General features: G+C 46.3%; 4 protein-coding genes across 9 annotated transcripts in view; 1 reads left to right on the top strand and 3 right to left on the bottom strand.

Annotated features, from left to right (window-relative positions):
- Window positions 1–16,807, bottom strand: part of LOC126570255 (uncharacterized) — a 32,847-nt gene extending 16,040 nt beyond the window's left edge. The window contains exon 1 of one of the 4 annotated variants that reach the window (XM_050227869.1): window positions 16,730–16,807. The gene's annotated coding sequence lies outside the window, so the exon portion shown is untranslated. Of the gene's footprint in view, window positions 1–16,461; window positions 16,601–16,729 lie in introns of those variants that run through there. The other 3 variants (XM_050227868.1, XM_050227867.1, XM_050227871.1) reach the window with 3 other exon arrangements.
- Window positions 16,808–18,266: 1,459 nt separating this feature from the next.
- Window positions 18,267–19,899, top strand: LOC126570321 (uncharacterized). Of its 2 annotated transcripts, none has more exons than XM_050227999.1 (5): window positions 18,267–18,285; window positions 19,000–19,133; window positions 19,437–19,494; window positions 19,578–19,667; window positions 19,729–19,899. In XM_050227999.1, the coding sequence occupies exons 2-5, from the start codon at window positions 19,071–19,073 to the stop codon at window positions 19,824–19,826; spliced, it is 309 nt and encodes a 102-aa protein (XP_050083956.1). In that variant the 5' UTR covers window positions 18,267–18,285; window positions 19,000–19,070; the 3' UTR covers window positions 19,827–19,899. The 2 variants fall into 2 exon arrangements, with proteins under 2 accessions (XP_050083956.1, XP_050083955.1); XM_050227998.1 differs by lacking the exon at window positions 18,267–18,285 and adding an exon at window positions 18,520–18,683.
- On the bottom strand, window positions 19,803–22,638 carry LOC126570320 (peptidylprolyl isomerase domain and WD repeat-containing protein 1). Its single transcript, XM_050227997.1, has 8 exons — window positions 22,539–22,638; window positions 22,235–22,477; window positions 21,786–22,173; window positions 21,075–21,714; window positions 20,904–21,013; window positions 20,709–20,827; window positions 20,161–20,501; window positions 19,803–20,086 (listed from the first exon to the last, which is right to left on the bottom strand). The coding sequence occupies exons 2-8, from the start codon at window positions 22,416–22,418 to the stop codon at window positions 19,943–19,945; spliced, it is 1,926 nt and encodes a 641-aa protein (XP_050083954.1). The 5' UTR covers window positions 22,419–22,477; window positions 22,539–22,638; the 3' UTR covers window positions 19,803–19,942.
- Window positions 22,639–22,734: 96 nt separating this feature from the next.
- Window positions 22,735–23,080, bottom strand: part of LOC126569275 (trichohyalin-like) — a 1,826-nt gene continuing 1,480 nt past the window's right edge. For both annotated transcript variants that reach the window (XM_050226244.1, XM_050226245.1), the window contains exon 5: window positions 22,735–23,080. This exon is cut by the window's right edge and continues 553 nt beyond it. In XM_050226244.1, the coding sequence (XP_050082201.1) occupies window positions 22,752–23,080 (329 nt within the window). In that variant the 3' untranslated portion in view covers window positions 22,735–22,751.

The raw sequence follows: 23,080 nt of genomic DNA, 5'->3' as shown, positions 1-23,080 counted from the left end.
TAATGATGCATCACTAGACGGATTTTTTGATAAACTAAATAAAAATAACATACCAGGAGCAAACCACGGAATTGAAAATACGCAACGTATAAACAAGCATTCTAAAGCTGGCTAATAAAAGAGCATCAAGCATGTGCTAATACGAATACGAAACAAGAGTAAAACATTCTACGCATTTGTGAAACAAAATAAATAAAATTCGCCTCTAACGCCTCCTCACCCTCACATCGACGAATTGCATTGTTTCGATCATTTCTCACTGTTGGGAAAATGCATAACAATTAGAACCCAAACAAGAACTCGCGAACATACAGTGCAGCTGACCTATTAGTCCAAAAACCCGGTCAAAAACACCGAAAAAAATTGCCTGAACCCCCAAAAACAGACCAAACCCATTCCAAGCATCCATTGTCCGAACGATGTACCGCGAAAAGGATCTAGGTAAGGCCAGGGGGGGGGGAGATTTCGACAAACACTCCAGTTGGTGGTGCGTGATGCGCGCGTGTGTTGTGGCCACACCGAAATTTGATCAACTATTTTCGTGCCTAGTGAACTGCATATTGGGCACTGCATAAAACACTCCAACTTCCCCACACTGGCGCACCCACGTCCGTGCTACTCGCTGCAACGTGCAGTCGAGCAGTGCATAAGCGGCTACCCATTGCCCTTACCCTCTGCCTTCCAGACCAACATATGCTCCAGGCTGTAACAATAATAATAAAATATGTTTTCCAACGTCATCCACCACCGCCACCGTGCGTTCGCTCGCTCGCGCAGGATGAAATAATGAATATATTAATAATTATTATTAATTATGCATGTGAAATTTTAATGTTTTCATTAAACAGAAACACGGCAGAGCGAGACGCACACCGCAAAGCGTAAATGGACCAAAATGGGTCCCATGCGCCTCTCCCCCTTTCATCCCAAACCGCGGACGATGAAAGCACGGTCGGCGACGATTTGCTGAATCCTCTTCTTCGCAGTCCCAGCATCCAAAATCCATCGGTAAATCGACAATCCGTTCGCTACCGTTTCGATGCCCGGGGCGAGTGGTGGCTGTCCTGTGCTGTGCTGTGCTGTGCTGTGCTGCCGGCACAATTGCACAATTCTCCGCCCGACCGTTTGCATTTCCGGTTTGCCGATGCATTTTGCGCGAGTGCAGCATTTATTGTCCCGTGCATTTTACTTTCATATTTTTTTTTTATTCACTGGCACCAGCATGAGCGGCAGGAGCAGCCTTTGTTGTTTGTGCGTAGCATAGTTTTGCCGGGATTCCGGGTCGCCGGCGATTCAATATTATACTATTTGCAGCATCCAGCATGGTGAAACGCACGCGGAGTAATTGCCACAGGAACACACGCTGATGTGGGTTTGGCCTCGTTACCACGGTCGAAAGGAGGGAACCGGGAAAACACATACAAGAACAGACACAAAAAAACCGATGTGTGTCCTCTGCAGGGGGGTGTTGTTGTATTTTATAAAATTTTCACAACGGAAATTACCACGACAACATAGGCATTCACGGGGAAAATCGGAACGGGGAAAAAGGGGGGCATTTTAAATTGAAATTCTGCATCCCGATGGGATGAGAGGGGCTCGTGGGACATTTCCACTTCGCTAATGTTGCTGACGTGCACACGAACATGCGCGCAAATCGCGTTCGCAGGCTGGCGGTTGTTCCGAAAGGATGATGATCGATATGACCGTTTACGGGACCGTTAGCATAGCTGTTGTGAAGAGCCGGGCACTAAGCTTTTAATTACAGATTTTAACGTTTGGTGATTTGTCGCAAAACAAATCTCTACCAAGGGCTATCAATTTTGTAAATTTAGATTTAGTGTCGAGAGTCGAGAGTGTAACTCAATTGCCTAGAAGTATCACTGGTAGATAGGCAATCGTTTGCATCATGGATGCAGTTTCGTTTTAATGTTTTGAGTTCAAAACTGGACAACGCTTATCGAATCTGTTTTTAAATAAAAAAGGAATTAACTCATTCGAAAGTTAAAATACATTTTCCTGTGCATGCCTAGACTAATTGTTGCGCATACGCTGCGTCCAATAGTAACTATCTGCAATATCATCAAAGTTGATTTTGAAATAACAAAAGCCTCACATCGCGCAACCGCTTACTATCTCTTTATAACCTTCCCGGGCGAAGTGAGTAAACAGTTGAAACCTCAAGCCCCGAGCCCCATTACGGCCGCTCGTCAAGAGTGTATTTTGTGCAGATTTAATCGAAACTCGCCCACATTTGGCTGATGAAGTCGTTCATCACGCACAACCGAAGGGAACACTTGCAATGGACCCACGACTCGAAAAGAGATTCTGTAGAGCACTTGCGTGTGGTAGCAATTGGTGACATTCGCTTTTTTTTTAAATATAGAAAACCGGTTTGGGTTTGAAAAGTCCTATAAAACATTTATACACCACCACCAGTTTCTTTTTTCGATTGCATGATATTGTAATGCAATCGAAAAAAGAAACTCTGAAATAGCGAAAACATGTAACAAAATTATACACAAAAGTAATCAAAGTTGCAGCATTCAAATGCTTGCAAAAAATGCTTGAACAAACACAAAAGCCAGTTGACTCACAACCCTCCGAGGCTTATTCGTTGCCGAGAAAATTCATTCCTCGAGTCCTGATGCCTGCACGCCATGTTGACCTTCTCATGCCGCGGTAGTGTTCGCCACAGCGGGCTGCGAAGTTGCAAGCGACCTTAACGCGGCCAAAGCAAACTAATCATCGTCACCGAGCCGCTGGGAAAGCCCCCGCCGTGATGGTTCTATTCATAACAAACCACATCCACCCATCCAGCATGAACCACGTAACCGGTTGGCGGTGGTGCTCGAGATGACGACATACCGGCGGATCGAGTCGAACTTGAACTTGATGGAACGCGCAACCGCTTCCGGTGGTGCTTTTGCTGGCTGGCTGGCTGGCATCCCGTGTACATCCGTGCAAGGTAACGATGAATTCCAATCAGGGCATCTCTAGGCGTAGATTCCTCCATCCATAACCAGCCACCATTCGCCATTGACGCAGCTTGGCGGACAGAAACGTGACGCAAAACCATACAAATCTTCTTGCTTTCCATTGAAACTTTGTGAAACATTAAATGTTTCAACCAAGAACACGGTATAAAGCGGTCTTTTTGCGGGGGATCTTTTATGTTATGTTGTTTCAAAATGGAATGTACCTTTGTTCCGGACAAAAGCCATCAACGGGTCGTGGGGGTGCGCACCGAAAACGGAATCTTAGTTGTGATCCAGGCGAATTACCCAGCAATTCCCCCTGGGGGCCATTTATCTTTTCCCGTTTTTCATGGTTGCACTCGAAAGGCGAACGTTAAAGTTGGCCCAGGACCAACGACTGCTAGGTCCGTCCGTCCGTTCGTCCGTCCACCCGATTATGTTTATGTTGTTTGGAGCGTTTGCGTACCTCCACGGCGTACTGTGTCCGTAAGCGTACTCGCTGACCGGACGGTATGTATGGCGAACCAAAGACCGAAAAGAGCGCTCCGCCGGAACTATGTACCCAAGTTTCGTCGGCCAATCCCGGGGAGTTAAGTCGGCAAAGCGAGTTGAGCTGCGTGGGTTGGATGCTTGGTTGGATGACCACCACTACACTGCTTCTCGCGCGCGCTCTAGTACGCGATGTGCGATCAAAACCACCTTTGTGTATTAGCACCCGATGGCCGAGGGGAGGATCGAAGCCTTGAAAGAGGCCAACAGCACTGCAAGCAATGTCATTGGCAGAGTGAGGAGTTAGGGCTGGCAATGGCCGTCTAGCAAAGTGTCGGCAAAGTTAAAGCGTTGCGGGTCGAGATGGTTTATGGAATAGCTCGTAACGTTTGGATGGAACAACAACGCATGACGACGACTAGTGCGATATTGCTGGTGCTGCTGTTGTTGTTATTTTTGTGGCGTGACTTGAGAAATCATTCACTTTGCGTAGCACGCACCAACATCTTGGGCTCGTTTCAAACTCATTTGCCATGAATGACGAAGCGTGGAGCGTGTGCTGAAGTTGACGAATTGACATTCAAAAAAGGAAGTTGCACATAAATTAATTTCTTAAAATAGATGAGTGACCTACAAACGGATGAGCAGCGCTAAACCAAACAGGGGAGGTGCGTATCAATTATCTCTTATTGTTGTCCGAAGCTATTACCGATAGGTTGTGAACAGTGGATGATCATTCTATACATCGATAACGGAGTATTATTTGACGAGAAAACGTCACAAAACACGATCCCTCTCTCGGCAGTGGAGTGTTAAGACGTAGATCTTTGTTTTTTTTCCAAAATCTGTTTTATTACAGAATGACAATTAATTGCCTCTTTTAAATACCACGGCACCGGTAGATACTTCACTAAACAATACACTTCACAGAGGGGTATGTTAAGATATCTGTTATGTTATGACAGCATATCGACAAATGGTTTATAAAAAAGGATAATAGGATCAACCTGCTTAATCTACATCAATTAATAGGATCAACTTGTTATAACTATCGTTATTGTGATCGTTCATAATAGCAATAAAAAACTAAACTACCAAATCTGCTTAATAAGGATGCACACTATTTAAACTACCGGCCACTTCTACAAAGCCACTTGCATTCCAGCCATATTGCCATTTATTCCGAAAGATGAAAGCACCCTGAAGCACCGCAAGACAGCAGCTTTAGCGCGTGCATCTCGCAGCACAGTTCTGCTGATTTTTCCGATTCTTAAACCCACTCTAACTAGCGCTTCGCTTCACCCAACAGCAACCAAAAAACCTCCCTCGGAATACTCCAATAACGAATGTGGTCCCTTCTAGACGAGCCTGAAATGTGCGCCATCGGCAGAACGTATCATCAACCTGTGCCACCGATTGCCGATTATCAGACCAACGGATTCAATGGCTCGGAAAAACGGTCTATCCAACAACATCAGCAGCAGCAGCAGCAGCAGCAGCAGCAGAGGATTCTGGCATCGATTCCACAAGATTTCGTCCAATATCGGCTGCGGACCTGCAGCAAACCCAGATCCTTTGCGTCAAGTGGTCGCGTCGCTGCTTTATGCTCGCTCGATCGACCGACCGGCCGAACGCCGAATTTCCCCGAAAACCCAGGCCCGACCTTCCCCGTCTCATCATGTCGATGTAGCCAAATTGTTCGATCGCACGGAATGAAACAAACGATTTTCGGGTACCGCAATCCCGGGCGCACCCGGGTTTGTTTTCCCATCTCCTCGCAGTCCACCTTCGCAAAAAGGGGGTCAGCGGGATACAAATTAGTCCACTTTGTCCATCCGAACGAATGCCGCATCCAAAAAGGACAATCTTTTTTTGTTGATGATGGGCCGGGTGTGGAAAATCACCGCAAAATGGGTCCCAAATATGAATGTGATGCTTGACTTTACTTTAAACTGCCCCTCCGGGGAATGCAACCGTAACAACAACATCGAAACAGAAAAATCAAACGGTACAGTCCCGGGACAGCGATCGATCGATCGATCAATACGGGAATGGGGGATGGATAGCTGCCTCGTGGTGGAAATAAAAGTTTATCTAATCCTTTATTCCCCGAACGGAACGGATGCTGATTCGCACCTGAGCTGAAATAACAAAACACACCACCAGACAGGGAGGAGACACTAGCGCAGAAGCACAATAGCCCCATCCCTTTAGTCTGTGAGCCGGTGAGTGACATATTCTGCTTTTCCGATTTCCATTCAAGGCAACATCCACCACCACCATCGATACCATTCCCGGGGGAGCGGGGAGAAACGCTTAAATATTGAAATAGTCACCGAGAGACACTTTAGAGCGGATCGGATTAGAGAGGAAATGAATGCCCGTGGAACGTTATCAAGCGACATGATTCCATTGGTGGTGGTGCTCCCATTCTGCCATCCCTTCGCTGCAAATGGAAACAAATGATCATTGATTCAGAATTTATTCGTTTTATAGAAATTCAAATTTATGCTCTGACGCCCGTATTTATGTTTCATTTGCACCCAGCATACAGCACCAGCAGCAGCAGCAGCAGCAGCAAACGGAACGCCAGAATCCAGAAGCTTGCCAACAATCGTAGCAACCGCTCAGCGGCAACTGCAACGGTGCTGCAATTGATGTAACGCGCTTTGCTGCCAGCTGCCAGGATCGAACGCAGAACGCACCCATCGGTACGCGATCGCCGGCCCAGTGCCATAAACGCACAGGACGGACGGACGGACACAACTTCCCCGTTTTTCCACGACCACCACCAACTCAGCCCAGCCAACTCGCTTTATCGGTGCGGACAGGTTGTTTGTACAACAAATGCCAAACTTTCGCGCGCCGTTTATCCTTCAGCCCCATGAATCCCATGCAGGCAATAACACAAAAACAGGCGGCATGGGAGCGCTAGGCGTGTGCCAGCACACGTACACACGCACTGGTGGAGCCCTAGCGGGGGGGAGGGGAAGCCTCGTTTGCATAGAAACGATTTTTCCTTGCCTGAGCTTTGAATTTATTGGAAAATTCAAACCGCCACCAACCAAAACAAAACGCCCTTGGCCACACAAAGGGGGGGCTGGGAAGGGATGCTGGAGATTCGTTTGGGATGAATTTTCCCAGCTCCTTTTTTTTGCGTCTTCTTCTTTTTGTTTTAGCTCACAGATTCACAGGGCCACTGTTTTTGTTTCCAGCATTTATCCGGCGCTTTTCAGGGGCAGGGTGTATGCGTGTGAGAGGGTGAGGCGAGGGGCGGGCTGGCATCCACAAGCTGGCGATAATGTTCGCTTTGGCCGATCTTTTTTTCGCATTTTTTTTTTGCTTTTCCATCATATATCCGATGAGCATCCCCCCCGGGTTGCTGCTGTTTGTTGGCTGCAAAGGTGGTTTTCGTCTGGCAGCGATTATGCTTTGATGGCCCGCAATGACGGTGCCCCATAGGTTGGTTATGATCCTTCGCACGATATACAAACCGCGCGAATACAGGGAATGCCAAGCTGATCCCGCGATTTAACCCCTCATGCGCTTCCTCACACAGTTTGTTGCACATTTATGTTGATCAAAATTGTTTTCGCTTCTCCGAAGCTGGTGCTGCAATCGTGAGGGTGCGCCGCGGGGGTGGCGCATCCGTTGAAAAGGTGACCGGGACCGAACCGAACCTATTGATGTATGCATTCCGTATTTTGTGAATTATGTACCGAATCGATGCGGCACCGGGCGCCACCACCAGGTACGGTGGATTGGTCGGTTTTGAGGGGAGGAGGAGCGGTGAAAAATGTTTTGCTAATCCGGCACGAATGCTGGCCCGAATAAATGCCAGCTGAGATAAATAACTCATCCCGTGCGAGCCGTGCGCGAGATTGATTTGTTATTTTGTGCCGAAGGCGGGCCACCGGCAGGGAAGGTTGCGAACCGTATAGGAGCCTAATTTATTCATGAAACATCATATTGCTGCGGTGCGATGTGGACGCGGTTGCAGTAAATTTCGGGGATCACAGAATGATGTGCTCCAATGCTGAGCCAAATAATTGAGTTAGCGGCAGGCGCAATAGTGCAGTGGACTAAATGCAAATTTGATTTTGTGAAAGAGTTGCAACATTTCATTAGCCGAGTTTACCGGTCATCATTAGTGTATCATTCAATACATTTTGGTCATTTGATCGGATATGGAATGTTTTTTTCTGTGTTTTCTTTTTAAATAAGGATTTAATTGGATGCGTGATAAATGGTTAGAAATATTTGGTGACAACCAAAATGACAAGCTAGCTGGACTCTGATGATGTTGGTAAGATGTCATTAATGCTGGTGCGCGGTGTATGGTTGTACGGAAGGTAATTACTGCTTCCAAATTTCCACAAATGGTGAACGATTATAATGGATACCAGGAATAGCTAATGAGGTTTTAACAGGTTGTACTTGCGCTTATGGAAATCTTTTCTGCTGATGATGTCATGCTGTTCAATAGCGGCATAACATATATAAGATATTGCTGCTCTTGCAACATTTCATTGTACCATTTATAATTCAAATAAACGTTTTCCAACTTGTTTATCAATGGTCCCGTATTTTGTTTTATACTATAGATCTATGTGAATAGATCTGATGAATGAATAGCATCTACACTGAATAGAATGCTGCACAGATTGAGTGCATTCATATGCTTTGAAGTTTGCGAACAATCTCTGAGCAATAAATTCAACCCGCATTGTATCAATGAATTATTGTTGTTGGTGCGAATCAATACCTCCTTTAACCCTTTATCATTACCTTAAAAAATCCATTAGCTTTACTTGAACTTTAACATTTATTTACAGAAAAGTAGTGATTCATCACAAAGAGCATTTTAAACATCTCTTCATTAAAATTCCATTTTACCCTCAATTAATGCAAAAGGATATTAAACGCAACATTCCGCACCACCGTCGGGTACAAACGAACAATGGAGAGGAAAAAATAATAAAGGCAATCAATCTGAACAAAGTTAAATGTATTTAGCGTGAAAATTATGTTCCACGCTTCAAAGGACAAACCCTGTTGTACGTGTGCGAGGGTCGGTATCACCACCAATGTCCATTCAGACGGAAAAGCGACCTACTGGCACTGGCAACAACGGGGGTGCGACGATGGACAACGGTGACTTCTGCTACCACTACTAGTGCGCAATAGTGCACAATCGACAAATAGTCTTTTGAAGAAAAGTATTCAACCGTAAATAGGGCCACGCTCATCATATCTGTTGGTGAATGAAATATTAATGGACAGAGCACCAAACGGGCAGGAACAGGATACATGGTAGACTCGTGAGGGGAGACAGAGCGAAAAGGGAGAGAGAAAGAGTGCGAAAGAGGGAAAATCAAAACAAAATATCCAGAATTATGCGGGGGCCCGTGATTGACCGCCACCGCTCAGGCAGGACGAAAAAGTATATAAAATCCTTCCAGTCTACCGTGTCCCCCTTGATCCCGGCTATCGCCAAAAATACACATTTATCAGGTGCAAACCGTTGCAACGCCGCATTTATCATCCCTCGCGGCATCAACGCGACCGGGTCAATTAGGCCGACAACCGAGTGGTTTGGACGAGGGAGGGCAGCACCATAAGCCTCACGGCAAACAGTCGCCATCCGCGTACTGCCCCGACACATCACTGCAAAACAAGGACCCGACTAATTGAGCAATCGTCCGATTATTGATGTGATTTTATGATCACTCGTTGGCTGGCTGGCTGGCTGGCTGGCTGGCTACCAGCACTGGTTCGCGAAACGGAACTATCCAATTGATCGCCCGTCGATAGAAAGCGATGATTCACGCACCGAAACCGGCGCAAAACATCAAACAATTGGCACACTATCTGGCACACGGTTTGGGGCACGTGTTGACACATGCGTGTTTCATGGTGAGTGTTGAGAGTTAATAAAACGTTGCTCCTCTAGGCTCTTCGACAGTTTCGTGTTCCTTTTCAGGCCGCCAAGGGGATCTCCCAGAAAAGTGTCATTTCCCATAGCGCATCAATAATGCATTTGATGGCTTTTAAAGTGCCCAAGCTCGTCGCCCAGCACCACCAGCGACAGGAATATGGTCGTTGCGAAGCCATTAATTTCCATTAATCGAAATCTCGCTGGATTCAGTAAAGCAGAACCTACCACCTACCATAGACCGAAAAACATTGAGCCGGGGTTTCATATTGCATGTAAAATGAAAAGTATATCGCTTCTGTGGCTGCGTGACATCTTTTTGGCTTCATTGTTTGTTGTGTTGTTAAATTAATTTTACACCACCAGCGGACCAACTGGCCAGCTAGCCTGCCAGTAGACATATTTTATGATCATCCGTGCAAATCGTCCGTATTGTCCTATTTTTCTGGACCGTTGAATTCGCGCGGGAGCAAGCAAGACCGCGCGCAAGGATGCGTATCGGCAGTGTGCCTTATCAGCGATTTTTCGCTGTTGTTTGCGATTCCATCGTTGCCACGGTCGTTTGCAAGTGCTACGGTGCAGTTCATAGTGTGTGAGTCGGTGGTCAATATTGAAAGAGATATTGAATTTTGGAGAATCATTCAGTAGTTAGAGGACGCCTTTTCAAACAGGAAACAGGTTGTCAAACAGGACAACAAGGAGCACAATATAAAACTAAATGAGCAACAGAACCATTGTTTAATAAACAGACTATTAAGTTTAAAATCAGACACAAAATGAGACAAATAGTAACAGAAATGAAATAGTGATGACAAATAAATAAATAAAGGATAACAGTCAAATGGCATTAGAACAAAAAAGCAATGCAATACAGTGATGCCACTCCCAATAAAGACCTTATCGCTAGTACTGAAGATTCAGCATCAATTCCACGAAAGAAGCACAGCTCGAAGATGCAACGTCTCTACTGGCAATTAATCCGACGCTTAATCCGGCCACGCTAAGGAGAATCGCTGGCAACCGAATGGCAATCCTTCAACTAAATGCATATTTAACAACCGAATGAAAATGCTGATAAATTGAATAAACTGTCATCACGTCGCAAACACATTTTTAAGCTCCACAACTCACTCCCATTTGACGTCGATTGACGGCTGGTACGTGCCCATGAGAGTGTCCGGAGGTGAGCCTCAGGAACATTTGCACTAAAATTCACGCAGCAACCACACCAGGGGCGGAGCATTACTTATGAATTACTCAACCACCCCGGTCGCCCCTCTAGCATACTAGGCACTAGCGTTGACGCTGACGCTCTGGCACTGGCACTGGTTACTAAATTAAAGCAGATTGATTAATTTCTCTACTCGACGCCACACGCCGCTGACTGCCGGCTTCAAGACCGTCCACTGAGCTGTGACGTTCACGGTCACGATCGTTTGAGGCCTCGGATACTGGGGTAATATAGGAGGCGGGGAAGGCATGCACCGATTGTGCACTCGGCGACACGTGAGCGAACATGCTTTCGGCGAAAGAGAGACGACGACGACGACGGCGGTGGCGCTGCTGCCAATTATCGAATCAAAGTGCAATTGCTCAAACTAACCGCAAACTCGAGGAGTGAGTAGCGAGTGGTAGCATGGTTTGCGTAATCCGATGGATGGTGATGCTGCGCCGGGAGGCTATAGCCACAGGCCACCGTTCCTCCAACCCACAGTACGGCACGGCGTTCATATGGTTTCGTTCTCCTCCAACCGACACTCCGAAGAACGAGCATTTACTTCGAAACGAGCTCGCGGAACGGAAAGCAAACTCTCTGGCATAGGAATGCACCCGCCAACAATATCACTATCAATGCTTGGAGCCAATAATAGCCGCGTAAATCGTCCGTCGTCGTCTAAATGCCAGAAATGATTTGCGGTCACAATCCAGGCGCTCATTCAAGGATTTATCGACCATCGCCATGTTTAATGGGTAAGAGGGGGAGGGACGGCGGATTAATGACGTACGAAATCTAATCCTTCGAGCGAAGAAAGTGGACTCTTCGCCGGTCTCTGGCTTGCAATCATCCGTGATTGTAGCTGTAAACGATGATGGCGCTTTGATTCGCTGGCGAACGCATTCCGCGGGCCCATGCGGCGCTGATTCTTGGATTACAAGTTCAATTTCAATTCATGCAAGTTCCATTAGAGGTTCCCCTTTTTTCGACTGCATGGCTGCATTGACCTAGTTCCTTCATTAGGGCAGGGCAGCAGGCCAGGGAGGTTAATTATCGAATTACGCTTTACTTACGCTACCATCGCAATTAACGGAATGGTTCGGCAGAGGACTTGGTTGAAATGGTTTGCAGGCAGTAGCAGTACATTATGCAACGTGAACATCACTTCGAGCAATGGGCATGTCGGGTGTACCTTCGCTCTTTGTTATCACAAGCTTTGATCATGTTTGATAACAAAGGGATATTGAAAACACAACAACCGCTAATGAACGAAAAGGCAGTCGGCAGTGATAGACGAACGACGGAAGGCACGTTTGTTTTTGTTTTGAATGTTTTGAATCAAGTATCATTAAACGTAGATTAATTATTACTCATCGTTGCTTAATTTAGAATAAATATTGAACAATCTAATGCTAATGTGTAAGAGAGAAGCTTAACAATTAAAAACTCTATTCAAATACATAAACAACAGCATTAGACCTAGACTTTTAGCTGGATACCGTTCCAGTGTCTATGTTTTATGCATTCTACTTAGTGAAGGTGCATATTTCGTGTGTATCTTACTTATAATTCAGATCATTGCCTATTTTATTTGATTTATTACAATATTTTTTAAAGTTTCTTGATGTAACGTGATGTAGTTGACTAATGCGACCAATTGATAACGTCCAACAGCTTTGAAAATCGTGCAGAATCGATCGTTACTTCCAAATCAATCAATTCTCCCATAAATCTTTAGAGACTATAATACGGGAACAGAAAGCAAAAAAAAGGTACATCGTTGCAAAAATGAAACGCAATGTTGACTAATGCAACGTTAGTTAAATCCCCCCCCTTTATCATAATGTACCATATGCCAGCATCCAGTACAATCTAAAACGATTTGCCCGTCACCCCCATCATCGCAAACAAACACACGCGCACACATTACGAACAATTAGCTCATTATACTATTGACAAACTATTTCACCCCCATTTTTTTCTATGCATAATACACCCCCGGGGACCCATCGATAAACATCTCAACTCAAGCGTAATGTGAAAACCATTTCAACGGAAAAAGTGAACCCTCTTTTCACCCCTCTTTTTGTCGAATGCTAGTGATGCGCCTTGCGAGGTCCCTCTCGAATTTGTCACTCGCGAGGTGTGTTTTTTGTTTTTTTTTGGTCGCTCGCGATGGACAGATTCATGCAGGCACCCCAGTTGGTGGATCTACTCGCTAAACAATATGCAAATCCACAATGCGACAATCACCGTTCGGTGCATAGTCACATGCAGCGGATGATGCACTGCAAAACAGCTACGTGTTTACGTGTACACGGGCGCCGCAGCATGAAAAAAGTGGCAATTATACTGCAAATAGCTTCCGGCCACTAGAACCCAGCCTGCCTTTCCGCTTCCATTTCTCTTTCTCTGACATGATATCAGCTATCATCGGATAGATCGGATGTTGTCTCTCCCTCTTTTGGGCTCGCCAAATGACGGTTGACATGCGCTACTGGTTTCTGGTTCGGTGTCCGGTCTGTGTGTCTATCCCACCCCTTCCCAGCGCCACGTTGTCCTGTTTTAATTCCCCAAAAGCCACAGGATTATCATACAAGCGTTCCCGTTCATTTATCATCCGCGTACTTAGCTCCCTTTTAGTACCAGTGGTGGTATCGTGGACCACCGGGACTATCCGAGTTGTGACGATTGTGTAATTATTTATAAATTTTGTGATTTCCGCGGAAGCACTACTCTTCCCAGACCGCACCGTGGTGGTGATGGTGATGATGGTGCTGGTGCTGGTTGGTCGATAATATGACCCAAGAGTTGGCAGCGACGAGCGAACGAGCAAACATCAGCAGGGCCCAGAGGGGGTGGCGGTGGTTTTAACCCTGCACCACATTTGCCAATGCCCTGATGCATCATCCTGGTGCACACACCACGCCACACAATTCCACGCCACAACACACAAACCGTAGGTCGGCATTTCGTCACCAGACATCGGTCACCATCTAATGGGAGACAAGAGATACCACCAGGGGATGCTGCTGCCAGCCACCGCGTAGTAATGCGTCTGATGGTTGGTTGGTTAGTTGGTTGGTTGGGGCTTTGGCGGTTTGCGAATCACCTTTGGCACCTGCCTGCACACCGACCACACCACACAACGACCATTTCGGTGCTAAACTCATTAATGCCAGCATGCGGGCAATGTGGACTCATGCTAATCGGCCGGAATAGGTGGCCCGGTGCAGAGGTATGGCACCCACCTTCTCACCACGATTTGTTTGCTTTGCAGTTAAGCGAAGCATCGCCACATAGTTTTTGGGGGATGATAGAATGGCGAGCAATTCCTTTAGAACATTCTCTAAGTACTACACCACGCGAATCTAGTGAAAAAGATGCATCACAATAGACTTTAGATTGTCTTTTTAGTTTCTTTCTTCTGTCCTTTGCCAGAAATGAGCGTATTTAGGTAAAAAATATTAGCAAAAGGTTTCGTTAAAAGCAAATATTGATCTTTTCGTTGTAACTGAATCATAAAAGATGGAATTTTCTTTGCTAAGGGTATGAACATGTCTCAATCTTATGACAAATAGTCCGCCCACCCCCTTTATTTACTGAAACCAGCATTGCTTGTGTTAGCTAGCGCTCTTACTGCTTCTACCATCGGAGTTCGTTTGATGTGTCTACAGATTACAGCATGCTACCAATGATTCTTCCTTTGATTACTTGAAACGCTATGGTCTGATTCGTGATGCTCGAAAAAAGTGATTTAGGAGAAATTAAAGCCCTAATTCATCCCATCACAATCATTTCATTAAGAAAAATAACTTTTGAAACAGCGTTCTGCAAGCAACTCTGTTGAAATGATATCTACATTCACTCATGTAACACACAGCATCGTCAAACATAGCGCCACAGCAATCCAAAAACTTAACCGGCCCCTCGCATTGGTTCAAAAGTGTTCCCCACAATTCCTCCGTAACATCGTAACACACGATAATTGCATTGTACGTTGTTTGATTCACGCCAACCCCGAATCTGGTGCCAACCAGCCAGCCAGGCAGATGACCACTCGCCAGCATACGTCACAACATGCGATGCGCTCGCTAAATGACCACGGTGCAGCAAAGTAACAGACCGCTTTTCGATTCCTCCTCCTCCTCCTTTCCACGTGCCTCACATTTGTCTTTGCCTCGTTCCCACTCGACTGTGCGTGCTGATGATCGATTGAGCAATATCGCGAAGCGCAATTACCGATTACGCGAGGTGCTGCTGCTGCTGCTGCTGCTGCGAATTTGGGTAAAGCGATTTTCCTTTTGCCACATTGAATCATCGCACCATCGAGACAGTGATCGCGCGATCGTGTTGCAGCTCATCGGCACTCGGTCCCCGATCAGTGACTATTCTGTAACCGGTGCACCGGTTTGTGGTGGATTCCTTATATCAGGCAATGAACACCCGTTGACGGTAGCGAACGTGCCCGGTCCGGGTATCAATAGAACACGCTTTGGGGGTAGGGAGAAGGTAATTTTAGTTCCTTATGCGGAACAGGTGATCATTCTGCCTTCGGTGTGTTACCTTCGATAGCCGTGGAAACCTTTTGAGGTGGGTATCAAGTGGTTTTTTGTTTTTTTGTTTGTGTTGCCTAACTTTGAACCTAGTTCTCGTTTCCTCGTACCCTTTCCGCATCTTGGCGTTTACCTTGAACAATCTGTCCATTTAAGTAATGGCGTATGTCAGAGAAATAGGGGAAAAAAATCATAGCCTCTGGTCATCCGATCACCAACGTGATCTCCGATAGCAACAGTTTGAAACGCGATCGTTTATGCGGTTTGGCGCTTTGCTTTTTGCCAACGAGGCGCTAATGTGAGTGAATGCGCACTTGTCGTTCGAAACGTTTGTTAAGTACGCTAACAACATGACAGTATGATAAAATTTATGATCTTTTGTTGTTGTATTGTTTTTTAAGGTTTTAAGGATGATAATCGCGAAAAAGTTAATCATACACGCGATCGTGTACGGCAAACAAAACGGTTCTCCGTTTCTTCTAACAAACCATCGTCATCACTTTGTCTCACGTGATTTCTATCGCTCGCCATCAGCTTACTTCCGCTCTCTAGGCTCCGTACAGGCGTCTTTCCTCTTGCTGTATCTTGTCACCAGACCGGTCGCTCGCTGAAACACATACACACGTTTGATAGCGATTTTTTGGGATACCCCTTCCTAATGACGACGCATATACGGCACGCCGTCAAAGCGCCAACATTCCTACGCAGAGCCAACAGCAAACAATCCGTCGTCGTTTCGAGGCCTCGCTGTCTGTCTGTCTGGTTTGTGACCCGCACTCGCGCTCGCGGTGGGAATACGCTTTCTCTTCGTCGAATGCGAAGAAGGAATTCCGAAATGTTTCCTGAAGTTGCGCCGCAACTGAAGGAAGTGTTTGTGGATCGCAGTTTGTCGTTCTCTTCCGTTCGTTCTCGGTTCAGTGTTTTGTGCGAACCGAGAAGAACGCTGTTCCAGCTGTGAGGAAGGGGGTGTTCCCGTGTCGAGTTATCATCACCGACGCGGATCGAACGCGAGACCACCAGAGACACACATACGAGCGTAGCACCGGGACGACGCGTACCGGAGCAAACAAACAAAATGGTAGTGAGAAGCGGGCATGCACCTCGCTGATTACGCACAAGGAGACCACAAGGAAGGTGTGATTGGGGCGGGGAACCGTGCAGCAGGCAAGCCCATTGGCTGATAATGTAGAAAACACAAACGTCACAGCACCGAACAATGAGCTTTTATCACTGTTCCACCCATCACTAGCACCGCGGTTAGTGCGAAACAATCGATCTACCACGTACACGCAACCGTTTGCAAGATGATAACAAGTTAGCAGCAAAGATGACACCGACACGGAGGACGCGAAAGTGATCGCGGTCGTTGTTGTTGTTGTTGTCGACACTCGGGGTTTGATCACGCGGTACGGCACCAGCACCACGGCGGTTAGTCACTCTAGTGCCTCGATAATTGGTTCCGTTCGCAGATCGCAAGACGTAAACATCTATGCGCCATTGTCAAAGGCTTCTTCTGTTGCGGGCTTCCTCGCGAAGCGTCGCGAGATGTACCAACCACACATACACGCAACCTACTCAACAGCAGCAACGGCGCGGACACCGCGGACACGGGCGTGCGTTCGAACCGGGTCTCAGGGGAGAACTAAAACACGCGGCGAGAGTTGGCTTTACTCACGCTGTCGCCGACACAATAACCCTCGTTCGGCTCGCGTACGATGCACCGCCTCGATCACTCCGCGATCAGCAGCAGCAGCAACAGTTTAGCTGTGGCTTAAGGCATACCAAGATAGGCTTTACCGAAACCGAGAGCCACCTTTAACCAAAACTTGCCATACCACTCTACCGGGGGGAGGAGTGGGAGATCGGCAGCGATCATATACCGGCGCTTAGCCGTCTCTCGCGATCAGGGGGGGCACACACAATTTGCGTTTCGCTGAGCTGTGGCCCCCGCTCTCGCTCGCGAACTGTGATTGCGCGAGAGCGGGTTTTCCCGCGTCAAGGGCCACGAAGATCGCGTCACGAACGCTTGTTCCGGTGGCTGGTATCGCGATCGCGCGCCCGTACATTTCCCACGTATGGCATCTCCGGTAACAACAAAAGCCCCTATCACGTGACCTTGACACTTATCATGTAATTTAGAAGGTAATGACTGTTGTTTTCCGTAAAGAGACCTTTGGCAGGCGGGAACAATTGGAGACGGTATAGAAACATGATTCAGGAGGAGATAATAGAGAAACTAACGAATCGAAAGTCACCAACAAACATGTAATCTTGAATAGTAAAGCAATGGAAAAAAGGGAGTTATGCGATCACCATTAGAAAGATCACTAAAAGTTTTGCCAATGAGAATTTATTGGCTAACGGATCCACACATCGGCGATCGGGGATCCACATCATGAAAAATGAAAACCAAGGAATCTAGTTCACGCTTAGTGATAACAGTAAAGGCTATTTGAAGAGGACCGGTCCGATCGCTGTACAGTCCTCAATGATAACTGCATTACCGGCGGAGTGTGTGGGGCTGTTAACCGAACGAGTGGCGTTCAGAGCAAATCGTTTCGTTTTTTTGCGATAATGTCCTACTCCCGGACTGACGAAGGTTTAGGTGCTTATTCTGTAACTTTCGATTACGATGGCCTCAGGCGTTCGATTCATTTGGTTCATTTTGTGTTCATTTGGTGTTCACGATCGCCTGCATGTCGAGTGCATTTTTGTGGTCGACAGCTGGCGTTCTGTTTACATCGAGCATCGAGCATCTGAAAAACAGTTATAGCGTCCTGATTGTGCATCAATAATTTCTTTCTGCTAATCGTATACTATTATTACAAAGGTTAAGTCGTTTTTATACCGAAAAAAACAAGTTAATTAACAGTTTTTTGACTTCAAACTGTCATTTTGAATTGTTTATTGTTTTCGAAACGTTTCGAAATTCGCATGAATCATCGAACGCCTGAGGCCATCGTAATCGAAAGTTACAGAATAAGCACCTTATAGTTGCCATGATTCGCACCAATTGGCCAGTACAATGCACAGACTGTAGGGTCCAACCGCCCCTTTCGCTAGTATGTGCCTTGAATCGATTGCCGCTTATCATATATCACATTCGTCATCGTAAGTGACCGAAAATGTTTCAACTTCACACATCACACACCGCACTGCCAATAGCGAAACAGCAAACGTTACACTTGGGTAGTACAGGGAGTCGGCGAGCCAATTCGTTTAATATTCGCTTTATCTAGCATTCTGCAAGATAAGACCGTTACACATGTGTTGCCTGCTAGCGGTGTGGCGGACTACACGCAGCACCATCGTTGTTTGTTTAGTAGAAGTGGTTGGGTTCGATCGATCGATGAAAGACTTAGCACTTGGCCAACGCCAAAACGCCTGACGGGTGCTCAGATCGGATTTAGTCACAGCCTCAGCAGGTCTCTAGGTGTTGAAGCGGAACCAATAGTCGCTAGAGCAAACAGTTTGTGAAGAAGAAATCATTCCCTGCGGTGTTGTGGAAGGTTTGTGCAAACAATAGAAGCGTTTATGGTACATTCATGCTCTTACACTAGTATCCTAGTGAGATACCATATCTATGTTCATAAAGAACTCAGTCAAATGTTCAAAGTGTTTATAACTTGCACAACGAACCTCTACGGCACGTGTGCGATCTGTGGTGCGCGATTATCTCGTTCCCAGAAGATGTAAACTCAAATAATGATTCATTGAAGTGAAGCTTCGTATCTTTAAAATAGTCGTTAATTTGTACCACGTGATCCTCAACAACTAGATCTTAATTGTTTGAGAATTTTCTTTCATTTCTTTAACGGCAATTAGTGGCAGGAAGTGGACTGTGGGTGTGTTGATCAGTTTATGCTAGAGAGCCGGAGACATACTAACAAACCACCATGTCCTGGGTATTTCACTTGCTCTGGATGTTTCTAGTGCTAATGCTGTTCTTTATTGTGCTGGTAAGTAACCGTATCGTGGTCGTGAGAAAAATCGATTAAACGCAATCGAACAATGATACCTGTGACGTGAGAATCGAGAGAATCGATCGCAGCCATTGTATTACCAGCATGTGAATACAGCTATCAAGAGACGTGCATGTACTACACAATTTCACAACACCATGCACCAAATTTTACGCTTTGTCGATGCAATTTCTTATCTCTTATCGGTGGATCGATGAATCGATTCCTTTGGATTAGTAATTTGATTTCCAAATGCCATCCAAGGATACACAATAACGATTTTGCTTTGTTCATTTCCAGCGACGGATATACTATTTTGGACTTCACGTGAACCGACCAATATCAACCACCAACCGTCGTAAGTGTTGTTTTTTTAAACAAATATCATGTCGATCAAGTGTGACGAATAACTTTCTAAATACAAATCAACCTGATTTACAGAAACTCGCCAGCGATTCACAGTATTCACAATCTATCAAGGAGAACAACGATCAAACGCACCGCCATCGGAGCAAAGTCAACCACCAGAATGTAAGAGCTGGCGCTTCCGTCTCTGCTATAAGAACAACATTTTAACCCATCTCTCTTGCAGACATTGAACCTCAACCGCCGCCAAAGTACGATGATGTGATAAAATCACCTGACCAATTTCAGAAACCTCCACCGTACACTCCAACCGCTGTGGCCTGAGATTTATTCTCTAAATGTTCTTTTTTATTTATAAGATAAACAATAAAACCTTAAACTATTTACTGTTACCTTATCCTCCGGAGCACAGTGTAAACTGCTTGGGCCGCACGATCTACTTACGAGAGATTAATCGAAATGATGCGAATTTCATCGTAAGGTTTGTCGGTTTTCGGGTTTGTCTTGGCATTGCAAATATTCTGCACCACTTCCATGCCCTTCTGTACGCGACCGAACACGGTGTGCTTGTTGTCGAGCCATGGCTAGAAGGTAAGGTAAAAACGTTAAACATTGATCGTTGAAACGAGAGGTGCACTACCGTCGAACAGATTCTTACCGTTGGCAACACGGTGATAAAGAACTGGCTGCCATTCGTGTTGGGACCCGCATTAGCCATGCTAACCGTGTATGGCCGATCGTGTTTGAGTGTCGAACAAAACTCGTCCTTAAACTCTCCACCCCAGATCGATTGACCACCAGTACCGGTACCGGTCGGATCTCCGGTTTGGATCATGAAACCCTTGATGACACGATGGAACAGATGCCCATTGTAGTACCCGTTCTTGCTGTGTACGCAGAAGTTTTCCACCGTTTTCGGGCACTCCTTGCCGAACAGTCGCAGATGCACGTCGCCCATCGTTGTGTGCAGGACGGCATTGTCGTAGATCTTTTGAATGCCTGCAAAAGTAAAGGATGATCAATATCTAATCCAGAAAGCTGATCCAATAAAGGGACAAGCATCTTGTGTGGTCTCTAGCACATAGGCAAGCGTAAGTTTACCTTCTCCTGGGTTTAGTTAGGCAATGTTGGAATGGACATTACATGGGCACAATAAATGTAGGTAGTGGAATAAATGGTTTTGCTGCAGTAGCATAGCACACTTACCTTGTCCTTCCGTGACGGAGATGATATCTTCCTTCGATGGTTTCTCGTTGAATACATCGCGATCAATATCCTGCAAATCGGAAGGCAACCGCCGGGAATAGAGGTAGAACCTTTGCTTTCTGTAAATGGAGCAAAACAATACATCAATAACCCGATTGATCGGTAATGCTAACCGGTCAAGCATTTGCTATTTACTTGTACGCTGTGCAGAACAAGGTAGGATCATTTGGGATCGCCTGTGCAGCTTTGTTATCCGATGCTTCCTGCTCGATCGTATTGGCGGCTTTTGAGAACTTTACTTTTCCCTGTAATGAAATGGCCGTTAGCATGCATCGTTCTAAGTCGAAATCCTTCCAGCAAACGTACCTGGAAAAGCGCCAAATTCAATGGTCGTAGGTTGTCGTTCTTTCCGATAATCTTTGCACACCGGTTCGTCTCGATGTTGACCAGCTTAATGCCTAGCATGGTCGGGTACATGATGAAGTGACCACTGTAATCGAACATCACGTTCGTGTGCGCGAAAGAGTCCGATTTCTCCAGATCTCGCTCGTTAGCCATACGTCGGCCAAACTCCATGTTAGACAGCGTTTGCGATAGCTGCTGGCTCTCGCTATATCGTGCCAAACTTTCGTCGTACACACGCAATAGTTTACCACTCAGAAAGCCAAAAACACGCACTTGACGATCGGTAGACATGGTGGCAAACTTCTTACCATCCGGCGAAAAGCTTAGTGACGTAACGATCGTTTTGTTCTTCGCAAACTCGTACAGACTGGTGTCCAGCTTTGATTCAAAGTGGACCAGTTTCGTGGGGAACTTGAAGTCATGCCTCGGTCCGTACCAGTACTCCAGGATGCCGGCTTTGTCAATCGACACAGTTACCTCGAATGCAGGATTGTACCGCAGCACAACGACCGGTTTGGTGTGCAGCTTGTCAATCGTGTGCAACGGTGTGTTCGTTCCCTTGCCATCATATACGCGGATCACGGGAGAATCTTGATCGGCCCTGTTGAAAGTGAATGCGAAACAATTAGTTACCATCAGGCCACCGTTCAAATCGATCCTCAAGTTACTTACACTGCCAGGTAGCTGATAACGTCACCCATGCCATGGATCCACTCCACCCGATACGGTACATAGTCCAACTGCAACATATTGATCATATCAAAGTTGACCACATCGAACACCTTGATGTTCTTGTCAACCGAGGCGGTGCAAAGGTAGGTTCCGCTGTTGTTCGCCGCCAGCCACACGATCGGTGCCAGATGGCTGCGGAAGTGCTTCACAAACTCGATACCCAACTCCATCTTCTTCCAAAACTTTACGTGTCCATCCTGGCTCACGGTCACGATGAACTCCGTCTTGGTAGCGACCAGATGCGTGATGGTGTCACGATGCATGTACGACTTCTCGTAGCACTCCGCATCCGGTAGGCTTTCGACGTACAACTTTTCAAACTCCAGCACTAGGGGACGGCAAAGTGAGAATTATTCTCCAGAATATAGTGTATTGCCACTTCAACTTACCTTTTTTCTTCTTTGGCTGGGCTGCCGCCGATGGTAACGGACCGATCCACTCTTCATCGCCATCATCTTCCGGTCTTTCCTCAACGGGTGGTAGAGGTGTGTTTTCCTGTTCATCCTTACTGCGCTCTTCTACTTCAGCCTCACTGGACCGGCGTTTACGACGATCTTTTTCCTTTTCACTCATGATTTCAGCCAAATAATTTACCAAAAATCGCCGACGACGAGCGGGAAAATCACGATTCGCTGATAAACAATGAAAATGTAAACAACGAGATTGACAGACCTCGCTCGCACGCACACTCACACACTTGCGGGAAGAAAAATACGTGCAATCACTTGCTTGCTTCCTTGGTCATTTGAATCGGCGGTTTTGATCCTTTTTTCTCGCTTTATTTATAAAACTTATTTATTATCCGTTTTCTGCTAGGATTTAGAAATATAAAAGGGAGTGTAAAATTACGTAGTAGTACGAAAAATTGATATCTAAAGATTTGGCTTCCGGTCCACCTCACGCTCATCAGTACTTTCGTTTCATGAGGGAAATGTTTGGATGTTTCTTAAAGTGTGCCTCAAACGATCCTTTAACGTAGCTTTGCACAAAATTTAACTCGTTGTAGCTGCGCTCGATCATACGATTCGTTTCCAGCTGGTTGGTACGCTTGGCTCGCTCACGCTCCAGATTGGCCGATTTGATCTGTTCTTTCAGCGAATCCCGGTATTGCTGGACCGCCGTCTGTATCCTGCAATCCGCTCGCAAAGCATCGTAGCGTATCTTTTCCTGATACTCCCGCTCCTTCAGCGCTTCTTGCTGGCGCTCTTCGCGATCCCTCAGCTTCCGGGCTTCCA

Source organism: Anopheles aquasalis, chromosome 2 (genome assembly GCF_943734665.1).
Source record: "Anopheles aquasalis chromosome 2, idAnoAquaMG_Q_19, whole genome shotgun sequence".
NCBI lineage: Eukaryota > Metazoa > Arthropoda > Insecta > Diptera > Culicidae > Anopheles > Anopheles aquasalis.
Note: the sequence above shows the minus strand (reverse complement) of the source record. Positions and strands in the feature narration are given on the sequence as shown.

Coding starts and splice junctions, on each gene's coding strand:
- LOC126570321 (XM_050227999.1), top strand. CDS start 19,071: ATGTCCTGGGTATTTCACTTGCTCTGGATGTTTCTAGTGCTAATGCTG. Junction 19,134..19,436: donor TGCTGTTCTTTATTGTGCTG/GTAAGTAACCGT, acceptor GTTCATTTCCAG/CGACGGATATACTATTTTGG. Junction 19,495..19,577: donor AATATCAACCACCAACCGTC/GTAAGTGTTGTT, acceptor CCTGATTTACAG/AAACTCGCCAGCGATTCACA.
- LOC126570320 (XM_050227997.1), bottom strand. CDS start 22,418: ATGAGTGAAAAGGAAAAAGATCGTCGTAAACGCCGGTCCAGTGAGGCT. Junction 21,014..21,074: donor TGAATTTGGCGCTTTTCCAG/GTACGTTTGCTG, acceptor ATTTCATTACAG/GGAAAAGTAAAGTTCTCAAA. Junction 20,502..20,708: donor CTCCGTCACGGAAGGACAAG/GTAAGTGTGCTA, acceptor TTACTTTTGCAG/GCATTCAAAAGATCTACGAC.